Source organism: Pocillopora verrucosa, chromosome 14 (assembly GCF_036669915.1).
Source record: "Pocillopora verrucosa isolate sample1 chromosome 14, ASM3666991v2, whole genome shotgun sequence".
Lineage (NCBI taxonomy): Eukaryota > Metazoa > Cnidaria > Anthozoa > Scleractinia > Pocilloporidae > Pocillopora > Pocillopora verrucosa.
Window position 1 is genome coordinate 15,161,595 of NC_089325.1, and position 19,955 is coordinate 15,181,549.

Here is a 19,955-nt window from a genome sequence, read left to right on the forward strand (position 1 = left end):
GTGGGCTAAGACATTGCCCACCCTCGAGCCAGCCTAACCAATGGAAATGCAGGGTAATTAACGTCACGTTAGCACCTACATGCAGCCCAGTTAAAGGCCCTTTCAAGGGTGGGTTGCTAATGGCTCTGAGTCTAAAGGTCAGCCGGGGTAAGGAGGGCGGGGTCTTTTGACCCCACGGTCAACTAGAGTTTTCTCTGAGACTGGAAAGGGCTTGTCTTATTCATCTTGGTGGCACTCTGTTTTGCAAGATTGGTAGTCAGGCTTGTGCCCTGTTACACCTCAGCCATTAGGCTAGGACTCCGTGGCTGTTAGAATTTTAACCGTGGTCCGTGAAAGTCATCACCCCATTGAGAACCTCTTTGTAAAGTTACCCACCTATCCTGGATGTGGCTATGAAGCTCATCCTAAATCCTGTGTAATGTACAGTATTATCCGATACGAAGCGAAGATAGACCGTCGATCCAGAAACAACGTTGGTAAATCCATCTGTCCAGTAGACGTTGAATACATATCCCTGTAAATAGCTGTAACTATATCGTCCACATGATTTAGAGAGCAGGTGCAAATAGTTGTAGGAATTTCCTTTTTGAAGATAGTCGCACTTACAATCAGAGCACATTTCCACGTCAATCCTGGGAAAAATATCACAAATCGATATGACTGGTTTTCAGTTCTTACCAATCTTAAGGACAACGTGGAGATTGATCTACTGGAGAAGATAACTTAATTTGAATATATTTAAACTGTTTTTATCCCTTGTCTGACCGTATTGGACCTTAAAAGTCCCGTTACAGGACTGATTGATTACTGATATAATTGAGATAAATAAAGTGCAATTTGGTCTGAAATCATACACGTGATTTCAAATCGAACAGGTGCGCAGCGCGAGTTTCATTTGAGGTCACAAGTATGATTTCAGACAAAAATTGCACCACACAGAGTTCAATTACCACTTTATTACATCCATTTTGAAAACGCAAAAAAAAACTCAGGATTTTTCTGTTCTTCTGCACAAATATTTTATTGATTTAGTACTGAGCTAATTCGTGAAAAGTTGCAAAAGTTGTCTTTCATTTTCCTGAAATTTGATTGGTTACTTTGAAAAACTTTAAAAGCTAATTAGTTGTTGTGGTTTCGTAAAGCTTTCTCATTGGCTGGGAAAAAGATTTGATTTAGAGCAAAAAAAGGTTGCAATTCGTGATTTAATCGCATCGATGAGAGGCAAGCAGTTTGCATGGATCTCCACTGATTTTCAAATGAGTGTGATAAAGATAGTTATAATTATTTTGATAATGATTATGAACATAATTATCAGTCATTATCATAACATCAAAATAAAATACGAAAGGCAATCTGGTAATTGCGCCGGTTACTTGAAGAGATACACGTCAATCATTTGCAGTTTTATCCACCAAATTTTTTTTTACTCTTGTCCTCTTTTTCTGATTTGGTATTGTAATCGAAAGGAAAGAAACCCACGCTGGCTAGCAGCTTTCAAAAAAATTGACGTGGCTGGAGCATTTTTCAAGTTTGCTTTCGTCAAGATGGTTGACACTGCTTTCGCTCTTTTTAAGAGCATGCAAGCTACCAAGTTGGAGATGCACCATCTAAAAACTTCGCCTTATCCCGCCGGCAATCATGTTTAAATCCTCTCGGGAGCTAGTACCATATTTCACAGGGTTTAAAGGTAATTTTCTGAGTTGATAAGAAATGACTTTGTGATTTTGTTTGTCTCTGCTTTTAGATGTACATTAACATGATGATTGACGGCAGCATCAAATGAATTGGAAATGAAGTGTGAGCCTCAGAGGTTTGCATCTTACTGACGAGTATTATACACGGAAAACTTACCTGGAAAAACGATATCGAATGCCATAATAAGTTTCGGGAACCGTAATGCTCCAACATTTGGTCTCATTCTTACCATAAGTACCTGACTCAGGATATTCAAGCTCACCACTGGAGGCTGTGATGTTCGTCATGCCATTGGGACAAACTATTATGAATACAAAAAGTAAGTTTAAATGTTGACTTCATATCTCACCCAAAAATGAGAACCCATAGGAGATTATCCTGATACGAGGGAGTCACTCGAACTCTTTAGTGGAGTGGCAAGTCGCTAACTTCCCTCAATGAAATCAGGACAATTACCCTGTAAGGCCCATTTTCTGAACGACAATATGCTCCATTTTCTTAAAAATATTTCACTGTACTTTGTAAACTTTCGCTGCATCATATTTAGAAGTGTCAAACCTTGAAGTGCCATCAGTCATAACGATTCTGTTTTGGTGGCATTTCCAATGCTAAATTTTCTTATGTCTGTCAAGCAAAGTAGATGCGGCCTCAATTACTTTTTGAAGGTATAGGCGCACAGATAAAAACGTAAACGTGTGCATTGTATGCCCAGCTCGCATAGAATTCCAGACACGATTTTTCAAATCTAAATGTCGGTGAGAAAGCACATGTGCAAGCGATTTCCCTTTTCAAATGGAATACCTTAAGTCTTGAAATTTATTAATTAAGTAATCAGACAAAGAGATTTATTCTGAATGAGTAAATTATACAGCAATTTATGTGTTTGTTGTCGTAGAAACTCACTTGAATCGCAGTGTCCTTTGTCGAAGAATAATGTTAAAACTGAAAAAAAATTCATAAGTTACTATACTGAGTTGGAGAAGGTAAGAGATGGACTGCTTTCTATTTGTACGTTTTTATGACGCAGCAACAACATAGGAGAGAAGCAAAAGAAAATAATGGGACATTGTTTTCTCTTGACGAGAAGGGGTTGGGACGATATAGGGTTTGACCACGAGATGAAATTAAAACCAAGATGAAACACAAACAAATCCGAAGCTAAAAGTTCTTTACCCAATTGATGGCAAATCAGTTCTTTATAAACATTTGCATTAGGCGCAGAGCTTAAAAAGGTCGGCGTCTACAAAATAATCACCACGAAGCCGTAATTTCTAGGCTACCCTGTGTCTCGATGTTTCAAAATCAAGCGTTCCTTTCTCTCATTGATGTCATCAGACGACGAACTTTCACGCATTGGATTCAGTTTATTATGTCCAGCTTATTAAAATAAGATGAGCAAAAAAATGTACTTAATATTATCAGAATTACGAACTGATTCCCTGCCATGCTAAACACGGTCTTGCAAGGTTGAAAAAACATGGAACATTACGCAGGAGCAGAAAACACTTCTCCGACTACAGATATCTAATGTACGAAATCTGTAATTACACTGGCAAGGTTTCGTTAAGTTGTTTGCTATGAACATAAGCGAAAAAGTCTTCTCGAACAAACTTGGGAAGAAAATTTAGTGACTGAGCATGTGGTAGACTGTCCTTGGAAGATTAAACATCTCTTGACTAGAAATGAACACAAGAATTTTCACGATAATCTTACAAATGAACAAAAACGAGCTCAATGCCTATGATTTACAACATTTAACGGTTAATCTTCGAGGAGGTGAACTGAAGTTGAGATTCAACCAGCAAAGTTCACCAATGGAGGTTATTGTTCAACAACTGGACTCTAATAAAGTCAGGCAACAAACAGTACACATCATCAAGGTCCCCCCTCCGCCCTAATTTCCTTTGTAAGGAGATTTTGTTCAAGCTCTTAACATTCAGGTGTGCAATCACGCGCAAATCCGAAGAATCTTCGCCACGTAAATCTCTGCCTGTGTTATATACTCCATCTGTCGGTCCTTCTCGCCTTAGGATCTTGAGCCCGCTGATATATAAGGAGGGGCATTGGTTTGAGTTACTACACGAAAGGCGCACGGAACCCGACCCCCTTTGATGACTTCCAGGAAGGTCTACGCGCTGTATCAAGAATTCATTCCAGTTACCAAGACGAACCTTGTTATATCTCTAACGACCGGGCTTTAGTGTACGTTTGCAATCTGGATAATAAACCCAAAATAAAAGACCCTTATAGTAAGTTCAATGTACGAAGTAAAAATAATGCTCACATGCAATGACTTCTTTCTGTTATTATTTGTCTATGCATTTGTTTCTCTATTTTTAATGGAGTTACAAGTTTAAAACAAGTTCCTTTTTTTACTGAAAAAAAATAGAAAAATTTCTGAGAGGAACCTCATACACCTTAAGCTTACGAACTGAAAATTTTAATTCTAATTGAAAAAACAATTTTGAATTTCATTCCTGACTTCTGCAAGACACTCGTAAAAAACCTTATTTGTTTTTTTTTACCTTCTCAGGAAATCAACACATTAGCCAAGCTACGTAGACAAGATTCAGAGACGTTTATGCTAGATTCCATACGACAGCCCTGAAATACAAAGACTATTTTAAAGGCCGTATTTTAAAATAGGGAGACCTGAACATGCAATATGGAACATAAGAGTTGTCTATGAATGACCTTTGGACTACTGGGATTGTAAATCGAAACAAAATAAGGACCCTCTTTTCACCGTGCATGAACAGAATTGTCGTATTTTTTAAAACTAGACACATTTTGCTATCTCTTTCTAAAAGAAAGTTCCCGTTCCCTGTAGCTGAGCTGTAGGCTCAAAAAAGGGTCACATTTTTCAAAACTCAAAAAGTCTCTTTAGAGTTCAAGGCACTTCTATTGATACCGCTCCAAATTCTATTTCAATAGTTACTTTCTACTTTTTAGAGTTATCACTACTAGTTCTCGGATCCGCAAAGGGCGATTGTCTGCTTGCTTTTCGACGTCTTCTTTCTCGTTTTAGATCATGATGACAACCACAGCTAACAGAAAACAAACGAAGAAACTGCTTCCCGCAGTCAGGTCCCCAGCGCTGGGATCAATGGAGCTTAGAGTTGTTGTTTTCCTTGGAGTTGTTGTTTTCGATGATTCGACTGTCAAACAGGATGTTTTAAATGTAACAAATAATGTTGTCCTTAGCATGATTTAACATATGACTTACGCAAGTGAAGCGTAAATGTGTAAGGTATACGTCAGTTTACTTTTATACGATCTTTTTACAGTCAAGTACTGATGCCGTGACATAAAATGCAAAAACTTCAAACAGATTGGAATAAATATCTTCACGTTTCAGTCTGCATCAAATTTGTCTTTACCAGAAGTTTTTAGGCGTGGCTAACAGAGGTTTCCACCAGAATCTAAAATAATGAAACATACCATAAACAGAATAAAGCGTTTGCATTTGTTCAGTTATTACCCACGCCCTGTTCTGGTGTAGCGCTTATTCGAAGAATTCTTCCGCATACAGTAATTCTTCATATGCAGTTGGATATCCTGAGGGAACTGGATACAAATAGTTTCGAATGCACAGATTCAGACATACAAGAAGGAAACCCTCCACTCGTAACCCTCCCCCCGTACCGCCGCCCCCCCCCCCCCACCCTCTTAGCGATAAATAACTGTTCATTACAGTTTTGTACTTTTCGAAGCAGTGATTCAAGGAGAAATTCAAGGGAAGTTCCAAAAAGTCGTTCGAATACTTTGATTCTTGGGTAGTCTCGTTAAAAAAATTACTTGCATACAAAAGAAGGGTGCGCATTATTAGAAAACTACGAAAAATATCCTATGCTTAAAATGTTCTTTTTTTTCTTTTTAAGTGAGGGGATGAAGTGGGGGGGGGTGTCCACGCGCAGTGCTCGTGGATAAGCGAACCCTTTGTTCTACTTGACAAACCGGGCGAGCAATATCGACCCATCTTGTCCAATCGGGATTGCCGCGCGAGAAAAAATTGCTTCGAGGACTTACAATGTTTGGAATTTTAGGACAATGTCAACAATGGAGTCTTAAAAAGCCGCAGATGACTGTCAGAACAAAGAGAAGATGAGCCACTTTCATGAACCTTTTATTGTGCTACAGAAACCTGAAAATATCAAAATTAGAACACAAAGTGATATGTTTCCCTTGATTCTTACGAAAGCGATACATGCTTGTCATTTGATAAGTCCTTGATTTATTAGGCTTGTTGGGTCAAGATGGCTGGATGTTAGCCCCGTTTGTTTTTGCGTTTTTATGCACCTTGACTTCGTCCCAATCAATGAGAAAAAAGAAACAAATAATAATATCCTGCCATCTCATCCTCACGCTTGGCCAATAACGCGTAGATACTAAGTTATTTCAAAGATGCACATAATGTCGTTCAAGCTTTATTAAGTCTAAGGGCTTTCACACCGGTTAAATTTTGTTTTTCTTGTACTAAATTTATGCATACAAATGAAATCGATTTAGCTCTAAAAGTAAACTGAACAACTTTTAACACGAAAATAAAAACCACAACACACAGATAAACTCGATCCTCTGAGAGCTAAAAATGACCTAAAAGAAAGATTCCCGGCACAAAACTTCACACTCTAATCCTTGATATTAAGACTTTTCAGTCCACAATCAGAGTTAAGCTAAATGCATATGATTCAAAACTTCAGCGACCTGGAGACATCTCCCGGATACACTTAACAGGACTAGAACAAGTTGTTCTTTGACACATGCATGATCAAAGCTGAGAAATGAAGAAGCATCATTGGACGGCTTACAGGCAATCCGCTTCCCTGTTCTGAAAAGATGAGAAAGATAGATGTAAAGACAATATACAAATCATTCCTTTTTATGGTTATTTGACTAGATAAAGGAATAAAGCTTGCTGTCTCTAAAAAACAAAACAAAACAAAATTAAAAACAGAAAAACTCAAACATTGTCCTGCGGCGACTTAGTACGTCAAGTCATAAAAAACTGAGATTATTCACTATGAGCTGAATGAGCTCTACTTTCCGAAGGAAAAGATGTAAAAGAACTTAAGTGTCGCGTTACGAAGGACAAGCTCGACAAAACTCATTTTTATGACACACCTGCTTTAAAAGAAGCTTTGAGTCCCTTGTACACTGTGGTAGAGTTTCTATCACTTATGAACTGAACCCAAACCATGTTCCCTTGACTCAGTATCGATTTTGGCTTTGCATTTCCACACAGGCGTCCTGTCAGGATTGGACCGTAAGCGCCAGAGATTGTTTTAGGATCACCAACCATGATGGATGCTTCACGGAACTCAACATAATCGTTTTTGCAATCCTCACTGTCTTCCAGTTCAAATATGTCGAAGTCTATCTGCACCTGCATTCCCTCAGGGACGATTAAAATCCACTGTTCTGCGTAATTTGAGGGGTAGTTCTCAACGTCGACTTTTGGTGAGCCAAAATCAATAGTTTCACCTTCGGTTGCATTCAGATAGTTTATGTTACCCCCTGAAAAGTGAAAGTATTCTGTTACCACATGAAAAATTAACGAAATCAATAAAGGTTATCAAGAGAATACGTCTGCTTTGATTTGAAAAAAAAAGGCCCGTGTGTAAGAACATTTATTGTCAGGTTCATACCCTGTCACAGCTAAGCTTGTGGGTGACACACCCTGTAGTTGGAGGGTGGTGGAGAGTCTAAAGCAGCAGACTCAGGAGGGGTCGCAATTACCTGCCGGCTCCAGCCTTTGAAAATGGAGGGGGGACTTAACGTCTAGACAAGCAGCGGGACGCGGGATGGGTCAGCGGCAGTTGTGTGTCCAAAGCCCAGGGGTAGGGAGGGTAGGTTTTGGACTCCTCAGCCTCAAATTGTAGTTTGCCTGTGGGTTGAAAAGGGCTTCTTAGCTTATTTTTACAATGTACTGCTTTGCCTGACGGCCTTCAGGCTTATGCCTGGCAACTGCTCAGTCAGTGGGCTAAGACATCGCCCGCCCTCGAGACAGCCTAGCCCATGAAAATGCAGGGGAATTAACGTCGAGTTAGCACCTCCATGCAGCTCAGTTACAGGCCCATTCAAGTGTGGGTTGCAAATAGCTCTGTGTCTAAAGGTCAGCCGGGGTAAGGAGGGTAGGGTCTTTGGATCTCTCGGTCAACTGGAGTTTTTTTCTGAGACTGGAAAGGACTTGTCTTATTCATCTTGGTGGCACTCTGTTTTGCAGGATTGGTATTCAGGCTTGTGCCCTGTTACACCTCAGCCATTGGGCTAACACTCCAGGGCTGTTAGAATTTTAACCGTTGGCTGTGAAAGCCATCACCCCATTGAGACCCTGTTTGAATAATTATTACCCACCTGGCATGGAAAAGGCTATGAAGGTCAACTTAAATCCTGTGTAATGTACAGTATCATTTGACACGAAGCGAAGATAGCCCGTCGATTTAGAAAAAAAGCCGGTAAAAAATCCAGCTGTCCAGTCGACGTTGAGGATATATCCTTGTAAATAGTTGTAACTATATCGTCCACATAATTTAGTCTGCTGGTGCAAATAGCTGTAGGAAGTTCCTCTTTGAAAATAATCGCACTTACAATCAGAGCACCTTTCTATATCAATCCTGGGAAAAATATCACAAGCCGATATAACTGGTTTTCAGTTCTTACCAACGCTAAGGACAAAGTGAAGTTTAATCTACTGGAGAAGTTAAATTACTATGAATATATTTACATTTTTATCCCTTGTCTGACTATGTTGAGCCTTAAAAGTCCCATTACAGGATTGATTGATTATTAATATAATTGAAATGAATAAAGAACAATTTGGTCTGAAATCATACGAGTGATTCGAAAATCGAACGGGCGCACAGCACAAGTATGATTTCAGACCAAAATTGTACGACACAGTGTTCAATCATCACCTCATTAAAACTGTTTTGAAAACGCAAAATTCAGTCGCTAAACCACATGATTTTTTTAGTTGATCTGCGCAAATACTTCATTAATCCACTACTGAGCTGGTTCATAAAAATTTGCAAAAGTTGTCTTTCATTTTCCTGAAATTTGATTGGTTACTTGAAAGAAGCCTTGAAATCTGATTGGTTGTTTTGTTTTAGTAAAGCTATCTCATTGGCTGGGAAAAAGATGCGTATAAGAGTAAAAAGGGTGCAATTCGTGATGTAATGAAATGAAATCGAAATGAAGTGTGAGCTTCAAAGTTTGCATATTACTGACGAGTATTATACATGGAAAACTGACCTGGAAAAGTGATAACGAATGCCAGCATAAGTGTCGGGAACCGTAATGCTCCAACATTTGGTCTCGTTCTTACCATAACTACCTGACTCAGGATATACAAGCTCACCACTGGAAGCTGTGATGTTCGGTATGCCATTGGGACAATCTATTGTGAAGACAAAGAGTTAGTTTAAATATTGATTTCACTTGTCACCCAAATTGAGAGAACCCAGGGAGATTGTCCTGATGCGAGAGAGTCACTCGAAGTCTCTAGTGGAGTGGCAAGTTGTTAACTTCCCCGATACATTTAAATCTGAATAACTCGAACCCTTACGGACTCGTAGCTGGTGCGAAATAGAGCTGGAGCGCGCTTAATTCCCTCAGCAGAGCCTCATACCTAAGGAAATCATTACCTGGTAGCTTTTCAAGCGAATAAGGGTAAGTTTCTAAAGAGACTGTGGTGCTGCTTTGGTGAGAGAGTATAACAGGGTAATTTAGTATTACCAACTGAGTTGATAACGCAGATTGGCGATCTGAGAGTAGGTATTAAGGTTGTAGTCGATGTCTTTCTGCTATTAATAACAATCATTAAAAAACTTTCGTGGGGTTGAAGAACTGTACGTTGATATTGCAATCAACAACAAGAATATTATAAACTGAATACACCTACAAAGAATTTGCATTTTGATACCGAAACAGTTCGGGTTTCAAACTTACTTGAATCGCATTGTCCTCTTTCAAAGAATAGTAATAAAACTGAAACAAGAAAAAGTTCATTAGACATTGGACTGAAAAAAGATGCAAGAGATGGCCATATAGATTGCTCTTTATCTGTATTTTTTCATATAACACAGCAAGAACCTAGGCCAAAAGCAATGGAGAACAATGGGACATTATTTTCTCTTGTCTAGAAGAGATTGGGACAAGATAGGGTTTTAATCGCAAAAGAGAAAAATAACCGGAGATAAAATAAAACACAAGACAAAATACAAATGAATTCGAAACTAAAATTTGCTTCCTCAAATGAAGGCAAGTTACTACATAACCATTTTCATCAGGTGCAGCGCATGAGAAGCTCGGCGTCTGCAAAACAATCGCTCTGAGGCCATAATTTCTCTGCTGCGCTGTTTCTGGATGTTTCTAGGCATTTCTTTCTCTTATTGATTTCATTAGTGAATGGACCTCCGCTTCACTAGATTTTTACGGTTTATTAGGACTTAAAAAAGACCCAGCTGAAATAAGCCAAAATGATTTAATTCACTTCAAATACGGCCAGGTTAACGAAAGTACTCGGACTCCTTGCCAAGGTTGCGCAGGATTTACGCGGTTTTGAATGGGGTTTACGAAGGCCCTGTCAAGTCCATAAGCGAGCTGTTAGATCCTTATCACAATGTCACAAAGATTTACAGGCTAAAAGACATAAAGGAAATGAAAATCAAAAGAAATTAACTTGAAAGCGGGAAAAATGATACTGGTGTGTCGCTCTCTGGGAAATTAGGATGTTTTGATACATGAGGGATGAACAACTTACCAATAACAGAAGCAGCTGTAATGAGTTGGTTGGATTTAAACACTCCCATTCTTCCACACGGTAAATTTCTTTTAGTCTATAACAGTAAAATATCAGGATTCACTGAGTAGAGTATGGTACAAAGGCCAGCGTGGTTGGTAAAGTAACAGTGACCTTATCCAAATTTGTTTCACATATTGACCGCAGTTTTCCTTTGTCTATAGCCGAGGGGGGCATTGGGATTTTCGGTTGCTGTTTTGGCAATTTTTTAGATCGGTTTTCCGGTTTTTGTGCCAATCAACCTCGGTTTTCGGTTTTGGTGTTCATTGCGGTTTGCGGATTTCTCGTTTTTCAGCATTCGGTTTTCGGTTTTCGCGAAAAATAGTGACAGGTTTTTGGGATTTGATATCCGATGCGGTTTTCGGTTTTTCCTATCTGACAGCAGGCAGCCCAAGCTCCAGCTGAGAGATGATCATCTTACTAAATAACAGTCATGGCGAAAATAAAAGAGTTTGTATGGGAATATTTACGACCACTTTCAGGAATAAAAATATAAGTCAAATTCTCAAAAAGAAAATACCTCACCTTACTTCCACAGTACGTTGCTTGTTATCTGACCGCTTACTACGTTGAAGGGAACCCATTTAAGCGAGTTATCTATTTCAAGGGTTTCTACGTAAATAAGAAAAGGGCTTTCCTTATGTACGTGCAACAGAGAAACAAAAAACAGTGGACGAACGGACCGCATAGCCATCGAAATCGATCATCAGTTAGCCCTGGAGCTACAAGACATAGGAAATGGAAAAGGCAGACTGCAAAGTAAGCAAACATGTCTACAATTGTCGTCTTTATTAATTAAGTTGTACTGAATAACACGGGGCTTATAACTGGTTAGTTCCATGTATAAATGTCAATTCCCCACAGTAAGTAATATAAGGAATAATTTCAAAATGCTTCCTCGATATCTTAGTAAGAAACGGTAACTACAAAATGGTAAAACTCTGAATGGAGTTCACCGATGAATTGTTGTTTTCCTTTTAGTTGTTGTTTATCCAATCAAAATATCGTTTGGGAAAAATGTCCCACAATCGCGATAACGGCTGCAGACTCGAGCTCTAGCTCCACTACCACATCAACGGAAGTTGAAACAACGAATCAGCAATCAAAAGTAAACTAAAACGAGAGAAAGTATGTCATTAAAGAGGAGGAAAAAGAAAACCTGAACAAAGGTAGTCTGATCCTTATTAACCGCCTACAATATGTCACAGAATTAAGTAAAAGGGAATCAGACAATTTAAGTAATTAATCTGAGGTCCGTGAAGATTGATCTACTGGAGAAGATAAATTACTTTGATATTAACAATGTTTGTATCCCTTGTCTGACTGCTAATGGGCTTTAAAAGTCTCGTAACAGGATTGATTGAATACTGATATAATTGAGATGAATAAAGTGCAGTTTGATCTCAAGTCATACGCGTGATCGAACGGGTGCGCAGCGGGAGTTTTTATTTTTTTTCCTCTCGTCCTCTTTTTCTGATTTGGTATAGTAATCAGAAAGGAAAGAAACCCACGCTGGCCATGCAGCTTTAAAAAAAATGACGTGGCTCGAGTATTTTTCAAATATTCTTTCGTCAAGATAGTTAACACTGCCCTAGCTCTTTTTAAGAGCATGCAAGGTACGAGGTTGGAGGTGCACTATCTCAAACATTCGCTTAATTCCGCCGGCAATCATGTTTAAATCCTCTGGGGAGCTAGTGCCATATTTCACAGGGTTTTAAGGTTCTTTTTAAAGTTGTTACGGATTGACTTTGTGATTTTGTTCGCCTTTGCTTTTAGATGTCCATTTAGATGATGATTGACAGCAGCATTGGATGAAATCGAAAATGAAATGTGAGCCTCAGAGTTTGCATGTTACTGACGAACGTAAAACATGGAAAACTTACCTGGAAAAACGATATCGAATGCCATAATAAGTTTCGGGAACCGAAATTCTCCAGCATTTGGTCTCATTCTTACCATAAGTACCTGGCTCAGGATATTCAAGCTCACCACTGGAAGCTGTGATGTTCGTTATGCCACTGGGACAAATTATTATGAAGACGAAGAGTAAGTTTAAATGTTGACTTTATTTCTCATCCAAAATTGAGAGAGCCCATGGGAGATTATCCTGATACGAGGGAGTCACTCGAACTCTTCAGTGGAGTGGCAAGTTGCTAACTTCCCCGAAAAGTAGATTGTTTTTATCACTAATTCATTTGAATCTGAATAACTCGAGCCCTTACTGACTCATAGCTGATGCGAAATAGAGCTGGAGCGCACTGAATTCCTTCAGCAGAGCCTTATATCGAAGTAAAATCTGTTTGCTTTTCAAGCGAATAAAATTTGGGTTTTGAAGTCATGATCAAATAGTCCGTTCCGTCTGTCCATACCTCCATACGAGAAATTACTTTCAGACTGGACGGTAAGTCGCATTTCAAGCACAAGTCAGGAAATTATATCCTGGTTAGGGAATAAGAAACCGAAAAAGGAAATACAGAAGCACGGAACAAGAGAAATCCCACACAAGCCAATTGCTCGTGTATCAGATGATATGCAATCTAGTAAAGAGCAAAGGGGGAAAGTACTTGTCTCATACCGTTAATTTCGTGATTTACTTCGCGTCCCAAATACAATTATTGATTAATGAATAAAGGGGGTAAGTTTCTAAAGAAACTGTGGCGCTGCACCGGAGGTAAAGTATAACAAGATTTAGGTGCACAGATGAAAACGTGAACGTGTGCATTGTATGACCAGGACACATTAAACTTTTGACATGATTTTTCAAATCTAAATGTAAATGAGAAAGTACATGTGCAGGCGATTCCCCTGTTAAAATGGAATAGCTTGACCCTTGAAATTTATCAATTGTGACCCTCCACGGGATTTCAGGGAATGAGGTGAACGCACGCTCACGCCGGGTACACTAGCACGCTAAAACACAAGAACGAGCTTTTAACACGTTAATTGCATGGAAGTTGCTTGCCTTATTAACTTCGCAGCCATTTTCTTGCTTCGCATGGTAGAAACAAAGGAACGTGTTAAGATCTTGCTCGCAAATTTGCACAACAGAACGCGGTGACCGTGCCAATTTTATCACACACCTCTTAGCTCGTAAGATGCCAAGATCGGCGTACAGTAAATAACACGCGGCTTCGCTCGGAAAGCTTCGTTTTGCGCCGGCTAACTAGCGGTTATTTCTTTTACAAATACCGGTTGCCTAGAGTGACGCAGGGAACATGGAGCCGGAAATCCGTTGTTTAAAGATTCACAAAGATTCAGTACTGGGCTTATTAACTTCGTGAAACAATAAGGATTTTCTATTTTACAAGGTTAGAATTAAGTTTTAAAAAAGTAATTCAGGCGTTCAAACTGAGCTCCTCTGGACCTTGTGAAACACGTCTTGCTCACTGAATTCCTTGTGAAGATCCTGAGGGAAACAGCCGTGATTTGCCATGAATGTTTCCTTTTTTTATTACAACTTTCGGACAGGACAGAAGATCTTTTTCATTTTCACTTACATTCTATAAGTAATAAACTTTTTGAACACCATTCTCACAATAATTTATTAAGAGGCTGACAAACACAAGTAACAAAGTAAGCTGGGTTGTACAAGATAAGCTAGCGTGCTAAGGAACAAAGGAAGTCAGCGTTAAAAAAAAAAAATAAGATCTAGCGTGTTCTAGAAACAAAGCTCTACCGTGTTAGCCAGATATGAACAATGGCTACAACACTCATTCCGAAATCAATTGTTTTTATGCGCATATCTGCACAGTAAGCGTGTCATGCCATTAGCGTGCGAGCATGTTATAACGTGCCGTGTGCGTGCGTTCACCTTATTCCCTGAAAGGCCTTGTTTAATATAGTGTGACGTCGCGTTGTATATGCTTAAACTTTAGACTCACGTTTGGCTTAGCTTTGGACTCGCGATTACTGCCAAAAACTTATGAAGATTGTCTATCGGAGGGTTGGGTTGTAGTCGATATCTTTCTGCTATTAATTACAATCACTAAAAACGTTCGTTGGGTTGAAGAACTGTTAATTTTGGAACCAATAACAAGTATATTATAAACTGAATGCATTTACAGTGAATTTGCATTTTATACCGAAACAGTAAGGGTTTCAAACTTACTTGAATCGCACTGTCCTTTTCCAAAGAATAGTAATAAAACTGAAAACAAGGAAAAATTCATCAGAAATAACACTGAAAAAAAAAATGCAGGAGGAGGCCATATAGACTGGTTTTTGTCTGCACTTTTTTTTATAGCGCAGCAAGAACCGAGAAGCAAGATAAAACAATGGGACATTATTTTCTCTTGTCTAGAAGAGACTGTGACGAGACAGGGTTTTAATCGCAAAAGAGTAAAAATAAACTTAAAGGAAAAAATTACTGGAGTTGAAATAAAACACAAAACGAAATACAAATGAGTTCGAAACTAAAAGTTGCCTCCCCAAATGAAAGCAAGTTACTACATAACCATTTTCATTAGGTGCAGCGCATGGGAAGCTCGGCCCTGAGGCCATAATTTCTCGGCTGCGTTGCTTCTAGATGTTTCTAAAACAAGCATTTCTTTCTCTGATTGATTTCATAACTGAATGGACTTCTGTATATTTTGTACGGTTTATTAGGACTTATTAGATCCAGCTGATCAAAATGAAACTGGGTAAAAGGAATTAATTCACTTCAAATACTACCAGATTAATGAAAGTCCTCTTGACTCCTTGAGAAAGTTGAGCACGATGTATACGGTTTCGAACGGGGTTTGCGAACGCCCTGTCAAATCTATAAGCGAGCTGTTCGATCATTGTCACATTATATTAAAGATTTGCAGGCTAAAAGACATAAAGGAAATGAAAATCAATAGAACTTAACTTGAAAGTGGAAAAATGATTCAGCTGCGTCGCTCTCTGGGAAATTAGGATGTTTTGATACATGAGGGAGAACAGCTTACCAATGACAGAAGCAGCTGTAACGATTTGTTTGGATTTAAATACTCCCATTCTTCCACACCGTAAATTTCTTTTAGTATATAGCAGCAAAATATCGGGATTCACAGAGTAGAGTACGATAAAGGCCAGCGTGTTTGGTAAAATAACAGTAACCTCATCCAAAAATTTTTAACATATTGACCACAATTTTCCTTTGTCTTTAATCTTATTAACATTTAACGATAAAAAATTGCGATAAAAATTTCGTAAAAGCATATCAAAAATATATTGACGACGTTTCGACGTTTCGCTAACGTCGTTTTCAAGTCAAAGAGTGAAAGATAAAAAAATTTTTGAATACTAAAAAGACAATAGGTAATGGAATGTTCTTTTAAACAAATAGTTTTGCGCAAATGGAATCAGTCCGCGTGTTGAGAATAGGATTGCGCTGAGAATCAAGAATGCACTAACCTACGTTCCATCTTTACCCGACTTGATTATCCCTTGGCAATGATTAATTCTTCCAGTACCAAAACCATTCAGAGCTTTTTATTTGGCACGAGAGAATGAAAAGCTCTGAATGGTTTTGGTAATGAGAATTAATTTTTCATTCAATCGGAAACCTCTTATATTTGTTTCTAAGACCATAATGAAAATTGCCAAACTTTGACATAAGACGTTTTTGAGTTTATATAATTCTTCTGTTAACGAGTCATTTCACGTTTACTCCATTGAATTTTGATTGAGAAGATCATTCGTAATAAAATGAATGGCTGAGCTGAAAAAAAAAAAAAAGCCGGATTAATTCTGATACTGGTGGTTTGACAAAACAGCAGAAATTTGTGGGAAAATGGTATTTTCGACTGGGCTTCGTTAGAACTCTAAAAATTATTGCGACGTTAAGGTTACTCGTGGGCTGGCCGAAATTTTTAAGTGGAAAACAAAATTGTATTTTCGTGAAAACGTTAGTAAAGTTTATAATAAAGTTCGGATGTAACGCGCGCTCTCATTGGTTGGGAGAGCGTGCTCTATGAGAGTATAGAGCATAGAGCTGAGCTTAAGCTGTCACGCCATCTGCCAAATTGTAATGTTCGACCTTTTGCGGGACTTCTTTTTAGCTTTTTTTCGATAATTGAAAGTGAAATTTCGGAACAAGCGAGCCGGCAAGTAGCAACAGAAGAACCAAACAAAGGTTTTGTAAACATACCAGGCGCCGTAATTTACGTTATTAAATCGTGAGCAGAAGCGAAAGTCCTCAAAGGGAAAACAAAATAAACAGTCCGATTTTTAGAGGTTTTCACGCTCAGTTAGATTGCAAGCTTACGTACGGTAATAAAAATCAAACACAGCTAACACCCGTAAAGTATACAAAGTTTTGTGTTCAAAAAAAAAACAGAACAAACCGGGAATGATGACAAATATAACCAAACTGGCATAACTGTTAAAATTCATACTAATCATGACGGTGTCAGGGCGACTATGATCATGCTGAGGTCCATTGCGGCTCACTCATCATGGCGATCTCCGATCATCGCAGTGAAGCAACCCTCAGAAACTAGATCGGCCGCGTGAAAAAATAAGAGCTTGCTCTGATATCCTTTCCAATGCGTTGAGTGGAAAGCCACATTAGTCACTGCAGCCGAGTTTTGCGGCGCTGTCATCCCGAGTGATCTTCATGTTCCGGCGAATTCGGCTGTCGTTCATTCATAAAACACTTGAAAAGTTTGTTTTCTACCTTGTCATGTGTTTTATGAGCCATAATTCGGCTGAAGTTCACTGAACATTTAACTATAAGATTCTGTATTAGAGACTTAAAAACCTCAATCAAAAGTGTTAGATTCGACCTGCCGAACTATTTTAGCTTGAAAACTGTCGCAGAATGTGAACTTTGATAGTTTGACATTTTTGACAGCTTTAGTCTTGTACAGCCAATCAGATTATTTGAACCATTCTAACAGGGATTCTGATTGGCTTATTGTAGTGTGCTTTATGAGAGTATAAAGCATGCTGACGACACCCTTGTTCGCTTTGGAAATAAAGTTTATTTTGAAAATTAAAAGTGATGCTTGGGGAATTTAACGGATTCTTTATTATAAAACAAATAGAGAGGCCTTGACTGTGCTCTGTTCTGTTATAAAGCACTTAGGAAGTGGCTAGAGCACGAGAGAAGTGGGAACTACGTCTCGCGTTTCTTCCTACACTTTTTTCGTGCTCCAGCCATTTCCTTCGTGCTTTAAAACAGAACAGAGCACAGTCAAGGCTTCTCTATTAGTTAAATAAAGCGTCTCGATCGCTATTAGACGTGAACTCTCAAACGGCCTTTGCGCGACAAACAGCTTCACCGGAAGATCCTATTTCAACTCAACTTTGTTTACATTCTCGTTTGAGTTCTTTTTGGAAAATACAGGAGTTAATTTCTCATCATGAACTAGACAGGACTTTATCCTCTTGTGTCATGAAATATGAAAGGAGGAGAAAAATGCACTCGACTAAAACCGGAAACAAAGTTAGGACTGAAAAGTGAAAAACTTTTTTAATTTGCTGATTAGAAAATACTTGGCCGAGAGTGAGAGGGCTAGTCGAGTAATTCGTCCATGTCGGGCGAGTCTGTGCATTGAGTGACTTTTTTTTTTCATTTTGGTAGATGGAATGCCTCATGAAAATGTTGTGGCTCACTGGCGTAATTGTTGTGCGAACATGGCAAATGACCACTTCCGGGTGGCTTTTGGGTTTTTCAAGTCATCGAGTGAACAAAAAAAGGTTTAACGTGGTCGGAGGAATTAAAGATTGAGAATATTTGTGACTGAGTCGAGTTAATCTGGTTAAGGCTGATAGTAAAGTTTCCGTGTGAACTGAATAAAAAAGGTGCGAATTGTTCGTGAGGAAAATTGTACGTTTCTTTCTAGCCTCTTCCAATGGGAAAAACAACAACAACATAAACAAAACAAAAAGGAAAGAAAGGAAAAAGACAAATATCTCGTTTCATTGTACTCTTCCCGTTAATTTGAACTGTTAAGCCTCAACTTCGTTGCTAATCTTAGTTTTGTTGGGTCAAATCGGCTAAATGGGCTATGACCTCGGGCTTCTTTCCGGATTGCTCTCTTCTCATCTCATCTTGCTTTAGTTCATGTACCTCCGTCTGCTCTATAGCTGCGATGTTTACCAATTGATCGGGAGTAAGTTTTCTAATGATCTCCTTTCAATGTTTGGACGTAAGACAGTAAAAAACTGAGTCTATCAGATATAGTCAAGGGTTGGTGATGGACTCTCCTCGTTAAATTAACAGAAATATACAAAGAAAGTTTTCTTTAGTGGTTTAACTTTTTCAGACAGTTGCCATTTTTCTCCCAGCATTATCGCGATCGGACTTTGTAAAAGTATCATCAGAAACGACATTTTGTTGTTTTACAGAAGCTTTCCAGGAAATTTACCCAAAAACCTTTTCTGTCACTATCTCAATATCACAATATTTTGTGTTTTTGCCTATTTTCTTTTTGAACTGAGAGCCTTTTTTTCGTTTCCTTGTTAGCTGTTTGTTCAGTTATTACTCACGCACCTGTTCCGGTGCACGTGCGCTTGCTAGCAGTGCTCGTGGGAAAGAGGAAGCGAATCCTTTGTTCTAACTAATAAAGGGGTAAGTTTCTAAAGAAACTGTGGTGCTGCGTCGGTGGGAGAGTATAGCAGGTAATTTAGCGTTAACAACTGGGTTTCCGAACTGCCTAGGTTTGCATATGGCAGTTTGCGGCCTTTCCTTACATCTAGGCAGTTCGGAAAGCCGTAAAACACCAGAACAAAAATTTATCTTCCAAATCGGTACCCTTAATCCCCACGGAATTAATGAGCGCTTTTCATTCAACTAATTTATTCCTGTTTCTGTCACCATATTCCCACCAATGGCGTAGCTCCACTTTCTGCATATAAACCCACACACAAACCACAATTCCTCCAATCGCTCTGACGAAGGGCTAACGCTCGAAACGTCAGCTTTTTTACTCTTTACGGTGGCTAATTTACGTTTTCAACCCAGTTGTTAACACTAAATTACCTGCTTTGTTCTAAATAACTGAGCGAGTAAGATCGATCCATCTTGCCCAATCGGAATTGCCCGCCCAAGAAAAAATTGCTTTGAGAATTTACCATGTTTGTGATTTTAGGACAAGGTTGGCAAAGGAGTCTTCAAAAGCGGCAGATGACTGTCAGAACAAAGAGAAGATGAGCAAGTTTCATGAACCTTTTATTGTGCTATAAAAACCCGAAAATATCAAAGTTAGAACACAAAGTAATATGTCACTTTTGATTCTTTCTAAATCGATGCATGTTTGTTATATGATAAATCCTTGATTTACCAAGCTTGTTGGGTCAAGATGGCTGGTTTTTATGCCCGTTTTGTTTTGTTTAGCCGTTTTTTTAGTCCTGTTTTTGCCTATTTATGCACATTACACTCTCGGCTCGACCTTAAAGGATGTTAATAGCTTTAAAGATCTTGGAGTTGTAATCTCAAAAGATCTCTCCTGGTCTCAACACATCAGTATCATAGTAAACAAAGCCAACC

General features: G+C 38.8%; 1 protein-coding gene across 1 annotated transcript; it reads right to left on the reverse strand.

The window, feature by feature from the left end:
• Positions 1-5,823: 5,823 nt before the first annotated feature.
• On the reverse strand, positions 5,824-10,544 carry LOC131774722 (tolloid-like protein 2). The gene is made up of 6 exons (XM_066161949.1): positions 10,460-10,544; positions 9,646-9,684; positions 8,950-9,094; positions 8,053-8,312; positions 6,820-7,212; positions 5,824-6,526 (listed from the first exon to the last, which is right to left on the reverse strand). The coding sequence occupies exons 1-6, from the start codon at positions 10,506-10,508 to the stop codon at positions 6,435-6,437; spliced, it is 978 nt and encodes a 325-aa protein (XP_066018046.1). The 5' UTR covers positions 10,509-10,544; the 3' UTR covers positions 5,824-6,434.
• Positions 10,545-19,955: the final 9,411 nt, after the last annotated feature.